The 9846-nt window shown below is 39.1% G+C and overlaps 1 protein-coding gene across 1 annotated transcript in view; it reads left to right on the forward strand.

The window, feature by feature from the left end:
- The first annotated feature begins 3135 nt into the window (after positions 1–3135).
- The window catches only part of gemin2 (gem (nuclear organelle) associated protein 2), a 24339-nt gene continuing 17628 nt past the window's right edge, over positions 3136–9846 (forward strand). Inside the window, exons 1-5 of the mRNA XM_078562741.1 lie at positions 3136–3243; positions 4961–5089; positions 6107–6191; positions 7670–7759; positions 9312–9371. Of these exons, the coding sequence (XP_078418867.1) occupies positions 4971–5089; positions 6107–6191; positions 7670–7759; positions 9312–9371 (354 nt within the window). The 5' untranslated portion in view covers positions 3136–3243; positions 4961–4970. The remainder of the gene's footprint in view (positions 3244–4960; positions 5090–6106; positions 6192–7669; positions 7760–9311; positions 9372–9846) is intronic.

Raw genomic sequence — 9846 nt, forward strand, 5'->3', positions numbered from 1 at the left:
TCAACTTCGCTTAAATCCTCACAAATCTGGTCTCTTCAGTCCGAGCCTGAGCCCGCACCTCTATCTTATGGGAACAACAGAGATTTACTGCTTCTATCTCTTGCTCCTTCTCTCTCTCAGATTCTTGTAGACTGACCCTGTCTGTGAGGTGTAGTGATACGTTTTAGGAAAACATGCAACCTGAGCATACAATGCTTCCTATGAACCCTCCCCTCTCAAAGCCCATCTCCATGGTAACACGAATCACATGGGCCTTATATCCAGGTAGAAATGCTAATTATGTATCCTCCAGACCTCCAACTCCATTCTATCTTGGAATTAAATAGGCAGTTTAAAGTATAACCATTTGCAAAACCTGATATTCCTAACACCTTCCTGGGACTTGGAGACTAACAGTCTATCCGCCATCAGCACAGCTGCTAGGGTCATTGTTTACAGGTGTGAATATATTGCACCTTCTTCCCAGTAAAACAACCTGGGACCTCCTTTAACAACCAAGCCATCCAGGCTTGTCGTCAGCAGAATTCAGAGCAGATCACATGATCCCCTTCATTCCTCCATCTTACCCTAAATTAACAACAGTCCCAAAGCACAACAATCTTACAAACTTCATATTTGTAACCCTGTGTAATAATTGAGAAAAATGAAAGATTTATACCCCAATTATTGCTGTAACATTCTGGCTTCAAAGTTATTGTTTGCAGCATGCTAACTAACTGCCAAGGTGGACTGACATGACCCTGCCAGAGATTTTATAGGTTGTGCTAAGGAGAGAGACAGGGTGCCCGGATGTTTTTGAAAGTCATAAATCCACCTTCTTGGGTAGCAAGACAACCAAAAGAGGGACATCCAACTACCAACAAACATTTCTTCAGCGCTTGCTCATACTCATCACAGAATGTTCTGTGGAACTCCATGGTCAGCAAGTCCAGACCTGGAATTTTGTTCCTGGGTAACCCAGTGAAGGGCATTAGACAGTTCTGTGAGCATTGACAGAGCCCCAAGGCGACTGGACTAACCTTCAGCAGGTCTGCCACAAAAGCTCTGTGGCCATCCTCACTGGTGAGAATACATTTACAGAGCTAATGTTAGAAGCAAGGGCCATGACCACATTTGAGGAAGGATTAAATAGCTGGCTGAGGAAAAGTGGGGAGGAATAAATAAATGCAGAAACAGCGTAGGCACATGGGTTAGGACCATCGCTCCTGCGGTGAGTAAACTCTAATGTAGACTGGTTGGGCTGAATAGCCCGTTTTCTAATTTCTATGTCATTCTATAATACACACGGCCTACCATGTCTGTGCTGACTCTCCCAAAGAACCATTCAGCTAGTGCCATTTCCCCACCTTCTTCCTTTAGTCCTGCACATTCTTCCTTTACAGATAATAAACGAATTCCCTCCTAAGTAACTTGATTGAACCTGCCTCCACCATGTTTTCAGGCAGTAGCGCATTCCAGATCCTAACCACTCATTGCATGAAAAAATGTTTCCCCATGTTGCCATTGCTTCTTTTCCCAATTACTTTGAATCTGTGCCCTCTCATTCTTAACACCTCCACCAATGGAAGGTTTTTCCCTATCTACTCTATTCAAACCCCTCACGACTTTGTATACCTCTATCAAATCTCGTCTAAACCTTCAACAAGGAAAACAGTCCTAATTTTTCCAAACTACGTAACTGAAGTTGCTCATCCCTGGAACCATTCTTGTGAATCTTTTCTGCACTCTCTCTAATGCCTTCGCATCCTTCCTAAAGCTAATACACAGACCTACAAACTGGGCACTCATATATAGTGTAAAATGGAAAATATTTAATAAAGACTTTCAACCCCAAATGTTATTTTTTTTAATCATGCTCTTTTGCATATACATATGAATAAAACGCTGTTCCAATACTACACGATAATTGCACGCTGGTACACTGAGTCTCTCAGACTCCCTTGACCTTAACCAGTGTTTACTGACACCATTGCGTCAGGTTGTGATTTACGGCAGGACTCAGGGCACAATATTGTTCCAGTGAAGCTCAACGCAAACTGGAGGAACAGCACCTCATCTTCCGACTAGGCACTTTACAGCCTTCCGGACTGAATATTGAGTTCAACAATTTTAGATCATGAACTCTCTCCTCCATCCCCACCCCCTTTCCGATCCCCCCCCACCTTTTTTTCCCAATAATTTATATAGATTTTTCTTTTCCCACCTATTTCCATTATTTGTAATTGCATTTCCATCCATTGTTTTATCTCTACCTTTTAGCCCATTTCGATTCCTTTACCCCACCCCACCCCCACTAGGGCTATCTGTACCTTACTTGTCCTGCTTTCTACCCTTAATTAGCACATTCCTTAGATAATATCACCACCTTCAACACCTCTTTGCCCTTTTGTCTATGACATCTTTTGGCTATCTCCACCTATCACTGGCCCTCTATCCAGCTCTACCCTTCCCCCATTAAATCAGCTTATATTTCACCTCTTTTCTATTTTTCCTTAGTTCTGTTGAAGAGTCATACAGACTCAAAACGTTAACTGTGTTCCTCTCCGCAGATGCTGCCAGACCTGCTGAGTTTTTCGAGGTATTTTTGTTTTTGTTTTGTTATTTACAGCCAAGTCTATTTAAAAACAGTCTCAATGAACTACAGCAAACAGAGTTCAATGATTGAAATGATAGCAACAACTCCTGATAAAATCACTTATTATTTCTCCAGCAAAATGCAGTGAATGGAGGTCAAATACATAATACAGGGGGTAAAATCATTCTCTGTCATTTTGGGCAGGGAGAGCTCCTGCTTTTACTGACGGGAGCTTTTCCCAATCATCCTTGACAATAGCACTAAGTAAGTTGCTCCTAGGGAGAGCCAGTTCAGACTTGATGGGCCGACTTAGCCCTGTGGCTGTAACTCTGATCTCCGTCCCAGGGACAATGCCCTCGCTGCGCAGTCGCTTTACCGTCTGCCCTCACTGCGCAGTCGCTTTACCGTCTGCCCTCACTGCGCGTGCGAACTACATATAAGGCCTCCTAAGTCTTGTTGTTAAATTCACGTACTGCGACTATCGGAACATAAAACCGGTGCCGGCGGCATTTCAATGTGGCGATAGTCTGTGGCACCGTCAGAAAAATCACCGCTTCTATCTCCAGACTGTTTATTTGACGGACTGGAACCGTTAAAAATGAGGGCGGAGAAAAGCGGTGATTGGCTGTCGGTTGTCATGTGATGCGAGGGTCATGACCTTGCGCTCGGTGAGTACTCGCAGTTTGAAAGAGTATGGGTGAAGGATTATTACTGAGATCAGGTTATATTTAATCAGCGAAAACTGTATACTATTGTAAATCTGTTAGTTATCTGTGTCCTGAGTCAGCATTTCACTCACATGTGATGTGATGGGGAATCCAGCGGCACCAGCGGTAACACAGAATGTCTCCAGTATTCTCATGATCTAGAGTTTAATCCATACTCTTAGTCCTTTCAGCTTTCTGTTACTGATAAACATGCCAACTCTGTGAAAGAGTCTATAAATAGTTCGAATAATATCGCAGCTTGAGGTAGACGGTGGCGTAGTGGTCACTGGACTAGTCATCCAGAGGCCCAGATGAATTCTCTGGGGGCAAGGGGTTCAATTTGTTTTTTTTAAAAAAACCCTGGTTCACTAATGTCCTTTAGAGAAGGGAATCTGCCATCTCATATGTGACTCCAGACTCACAGCAATGTGGTTGACTCTTAAGTATTCTCTGGAGTAGCAAAGCAAGGGGTGGAGTCAATAAACCACTCAGATGAAGTGTAATTAGGGATGGACAGTAAATGCTGGCCTTGTGATGCCCACGTCCCATGAATGAAAAAGAATAAAGAAAAATAATCCCCACAGCATATCTTCATAAATACAATATTCCATGTCTTTTCGTGGAAATAACCACTACTACTGGCCTTTGATTTTCCCATTCTGAGATTTGTACTAAATGCTTTTAGTTCGCTTTTCAGCCTCTGATGTCAGAATGTGGGTCTTGACCTATTGCCTAAAGAGAAAAGGTTTTGTATTTACATAGGAACATCACATCTTGCAGAAATGCCTTGATGGTCTGCTTGAAATTACTTTTCTGCTGTAGTGGCTTCTGTAGGATAATGCAGCAGCCATGTTGCACACAGCAAGAATCCACATAGATGATTGACCAAGGAAACAATTTGGAATGGTTTATTTATTTAACTCAGTCCAACATGCACCTCTGATGTAAGGTCATCTCGACCTGAAACATTAACTCTGTTTCTCTCCACAGATGCTGCCTGAGCTGCTGAGCATTGCCAGCATTTTGTATTTTTATTACATATCTCCCAGACCTGTCTCCATCTGTCTTCTAGGGCAATACCAGCAGACACAGTCACGTGCAATTTTTCTTTTGGTGCATTAATTTATGTTTATAGCTATGATCCCAGTTGCCCCAACAAATCATTGATGCGAACAAAGTTTTGGGAATTTTACTAACTCTCAGAAAACAAGAGTATGAAACTGAAAGCATGTTTTTAAACCATTTTTTTTTAGATGGAGGATCCATTTCCTCATGTAAAAGAGTACAGGCATCTCCTTTAGTAAAATTTGGTCACAAAAGCATAATGTTTTCAGTGGATATTCATTCAGTCATGTGCAAAATCTTTAGTACCATAGAACAAAATAGGAAGTACCTGATTCTTTAAATATCGTAATCACTTTGATGTAATATGCATTTTTGCAATGGTACACTTTTCAAATATGAACTGATCTAAAAATGTACCCTGATCAAAAAATAAATTGCTAAAAATGTACCTGCAAGCACTAATGATGATGATTATGGTCTTCCTCTTCTGAGGTTCCCAGTGCTAACCTTTTGCACCCACATTTAATGATTTGCATATAGTATGAATTTTATGACTATTTGGGGAATTAGATGCAATCCTAAAGTTTAATTTTTCTTTATGGTATGGGCAAAATTTAACAGAAATGAATTTTGAAGAGGATCTAATGCCCAGGCAATTGCCTGTGGACGACTGGGATACCATTGAAGACTTTGACCCTAGTGTACCACCCAGAACATCTCAAGAATACTTGAAAAGAGTCCAGTAAGTAAAAGTGGAAGAATTGACTAAATTGCAATTAAATATTTGACATAACTTAAGATGCAAAGCAAGTAAAATATAAGGCCAATAAAGTTTGTTTTACATTGCTTGAATTGCAACTTGAGTTGTAACTGCTGTATTAAGTATAAATTTAGATATGCTTTCCAGCTTCAGAATACAACTTTTGCCTGGTACCATTTACCAACATAATGTGGCATTGGGTGGAGGCTTGGGAAGTGGTCACTTTTTTCTTTGTTGTAGGTGATACATGACCATGGAGATCGGAGGGTGAGGAAGTTAGTAGGTTAAATGTGGTTGACTCTGAAATGCCTGGAACCTACACCACACGGGCTGCGGTAGTTCGAGAAGACAGCTCACCACCACCTTTTCAAGGGCAATTAGGGATGGGCAATAAATGCTGGCCTAGCCAGCGATGCCCACATTCCATGAATGAATTTTTTAAAATGACCTAAAGAAAAAGGCTATCTAGCCTAACATAATTTAAATATAATCTGACCTTTTTCAACTCTGAACAACCTATTGCGCCATATTAAGCACTTTTTAGTTTCAACATGGATTTGTATAGTATTTGTGAACCAAAGTAACGCTCAGTGTAATGTACGTTGATCAGTTAACTGCTCCTATGGAAATTGGGAATACAGTACAATCTTGATTATCCAGAATAGTGGTGGGGAATTCCCTGCTTCCCTTCCCCAAAGGTGGATTATAAAAATCAGACCCCAAAATGTGGCCATGCATGCATGAAATAACAATCTAAGTATGGGAATGAAGATGAGTGGAATACAAATAGCTAAAGAAGCATGGTTCTTCAATTTCTCATAAATTTTAACCCCTAACATGGTGGACAATTGGCATGTAGATAATGCACATACAACTGTAACACAGATGAATATCGCTAAATAAGAAAAATTTAATGATGTGATTTTGCTTTATGTTCTTCATTTACAGTTTAACCTACAAGTTGTAATTTAGAAGTTGTATCTCAATTTTTGCATTCAGGATTGAAGCATCAAGATGTCCTGAAGTAGTAGTGGCAAAAATTGACCCAAGAAAGTTGAAAAGGAATCAGACAGTGAATGTTTCAGTAAGTACAATAATTGGATATATTACTTGAAAACTGTAGGACCTTTCTTTTTAAGGATCTTTTTATAATTTTTTTTACATTGTTCTACTTTTGGCCTATAGCAACTAGTAAAATTAGTGGAAAGATGAAACTGACGGTCAAAAATGGTGTACCATTACAATAAGCACTATTTTAAATAGAAATTGAAGCAGAATTAGCTTTGTTTTCCCCAGAAAATATATATTTAGATACACACTTCTCTGTAGTGTTGAGCGTGTACTGCAATGTTAGAACTTCTGCCTCTCGGGTGAGACGTTTAGCCTGCTCAAGTGGCTATTCACAGAAGATCAGTAAGTTTTTTCAGTGCCCTGACCAACATTCCTCTCTCAACCAAGGCCATCAAAATAAGTTAACTGGTCATCCATTCAGTTGCTGTTTGTTGGACCTTGCTGTGTGCAAATTGCTTACTTAATGATAGTGATTGCAATTCAAAACTAACCTATTTTGAACAGTGCTTTAGAGCTTGGACTAAGGGGATGATAAATTGCTATGTAAATGCATGTTGTTCTTACTAAGAACTACAACAAAAATGTTAATGTTTATTGGAGTATGATGTTTTTCTTGATACTTATTTGAGTTTTGTGTCCTTTAGTGTTCTACACATGATCATAAGAAATAGGAGCAGGAGTACACCATTCAGCCTATCAATCCTGCTATGCCATTCAATATGATTATGGCTGATCTGATTGTGGCCTTAACTCCACTTTCCTGCCTGCACCCCATAACCCTTGACTCCCTTCTCGATCAAATATCTGTCTAACTCAGCCTTGAAAGTATTCAATGAAATTTGTCCACATTGTGTACATTTTGAACGTAAACTGAACTTGCTCATTGTCCATATCTAGAATCTAAAATTAATTTATTTTGAAGTTTGTGTTTGTGAAGTTTGGGATTGTGCTGAATAAAATGCATGTTTTTCCTTGAGTTGGTTTTGCAAAGGTTAAAAAGTGCATTGTCACAATTGTATCTATTTATGTGATTAGCTACAGTAAACTTATTCAAAATAATGTAATATTTTATTGAAATTGCCAAAATATTTTTCTATACCCTCTTGTTCTGCCCCAAAAATTAAGAAGTTAATCTTTTAAAGAATGCACTGCGGATTGCAATTCAAAAAGCTAAGTAGTTGCTCAAGAAGCACTATGCAGAAGTCTAGTTAAAGTCTTGCCATATATATCACCAGTGCAACCTCACCCTTATTGTCCTTTCACGTAATTGTCTTTTTTTATAAACAGGAGATAGTTCCATTACATTTTAAAACAGAAATATAATTACTAGTTATCTTTTCATATGTAGAAAAATCAGTCACCCTAACCCGTCCCTGTTTCCTTTTATGTAGAAATGCAGCTATATTCATCAGAGTTAAAGTAGAGATATTTTAAATTATCATGTTGCTGCACATTTTAGATATTTATCATAATTCAGTTTATATATTTTAGCTATCTGGATGTCACCCTGCCCCTGCAGGATTTTCTCCCAGTCTCCGATGGCAGCAGCAGCAAGTAGCTAATTTTTCAATCCTTCGACAGGTAATATACTTGTTTTGTAAAAATACTTGTATAGATATTTAAGAACTTAGTGGTGAAAATGCATTCAAAATTACATTATATAAAAAAGGAATATTAATTTTCCAGTCAGCAGGCAATGCTCCATTTAAAAATAAGCTTTATGTTAAATAGTGTGACTTCTAATTAGTACATTCTAATAATGACTCATTCTGTAATTCTATGGCATTGTATATTTCGTTCCAATTATAAAGTGTTTAGTATATTGTCACGACTCACTTGGGACAACGTGCTGTAATATCAAGCCCCACTGTTCCCCAAGCCACGACAAATGTGCAAAGTTTGACCAAACCACCAGATTGCCCCAATTCTACCTAACTGTTTAATTTAGGTTAACAGAATACGAGCACCAGATTTATAAACTTAATAAGAAAATATCTGTTTATTGAGCAAACTGTCATTAACTAGTGGCAAAAGAAGGAAATATGAACTGCTAATTTCTAACTGTGTAACCTAAACTCTACCCCTTCTTAAATCCCTATTCACACACATGTAAGACAAACAAAAACATGGATTTTAAGGGTGGGATAAAATGGTTCAATAGCACCAATTCCGGAGTACAGGATTTGATGGGTGATTTTGATCGATGTCTTTCAAATTCCTTTCAGTTCTTGTTGATGACACAAAGTGGTCTTCCAGCTCTTTCAGTATTTAGTTCACTGGTTGACCACTTGCCTTTCAATGTCTCTAACAGTGATTTTCCCCTTTGCCTCTTGACAGGGGCTTTCAGAGAGAGCAGGTTATAGAGACATGAGGAGAAAAAGCCAGCTAGCTATTATTTTGGAATTAGTGGAATCTTCCACACAGAGAAACAAGAGGTTTTAGGTCTTTTTCTTTTCAGGCTAGGAGCTATTCCGCTACACTGGTCTCACATAAAACCTGGCCACCTGGTCAGGAGCCAATTAAAACATTGTTGCCAGGCAGTTCCCCATTTGACTGGACCCCTCCTCGGCACCATCCTGTCTTTCATGGCACACTCTGTTCCAGGACAGCAACATTGTGTATATATCCCTCACACTGTTCCAGTGGACATGTCTTTCAAACTGCAGCCATTGTAATTTTAATCCACAGTCTCAACAGAAAATAAAAAGATATGTCCTTTACAACAGTCCAACAGAAATAAAAAGGTATGTTCCTTACAATATAGCCAAGTATGTGGAATATATGCAGTTTCAGTAGATTTAAAAATATACCTAGGAAGGCTCACAAAAAGAGTATTTGTCTTAGATATTTGAACATGTAGTTCAAAAATTAAAATTGTGCATATTGGAATGATTGTAGCCATTGGGATGTTTCTGTGCTATGGAGTACGATAGTAATGATAAATGTTGCAGGGTAAGCTGAGAATATGGAATGTAGCCCCAAACATCAGAGCTAGCTAAATGCTAACCTGAAAATATAATTTTATTACAATATACTGATCTTCTAGCAGGGTTTGTTCTTGTTTTTCATTTCACTACAATGATGCTTGTATTTTCAAATAATGACATTAATTTTTATTTCTGGTTTTCCCCAGAGTATAGCTAAACACAGGGATCATTGGAAGTCACAGCCTTTGGATAGTAATGTAATGCTGGTAAGTGGTTTGCAGTGATCCAACACTCTATTGGTGTGTGAGTCAAAGAGTAGCATTGGAAATGTTCATGGCCACGTCTTCAGAAAGGCTTGTTATCCTATTAATGCATCATATATATGTTGCAATTTTCATCAAAGGGTCACTTTTTAAAAAAAGAAATCAGATCCAGAATAAATTTGAATTTGACATTTTGGGAAAGAAATTGTGGGCACAAATTTGGTCTCTGCACATCTCTGGAGACTGCGCTGTGGCAGCTGAGTACCCTTTTTGCTGGTGTGTGCTGTGTCCCCAGCTGCTTCTGGTTTAGCATGCCATCTAGAGTGGTCATCTCCTGCATGTGCCAGAAGCAACTGATTTGGTGCTATCCTGATGTCACACAGCCCGACCGGCTGATATGATGCCCATCTACTAAGTTTGGACCAAGCAGATCCATTGCACAAATTCAGCTGTCATTCTACAAAGGCCAAGCTGTCAG

This window comes from Cetorhinus maximus, chromosome 18 (assembly GCF_964194155.1).
Source record: "Cetorhinus maximus chromosome 18, sCetMax3.hap1.1, whole genome shotgun sequence".
Classification (NCBI taxonomy): Eukaryota; Metazoa; Chordata; class Chondrichthyes; order Lamniformes; family Cetorhinidae; genus Cetorhinus; species Cetorhinus maximus.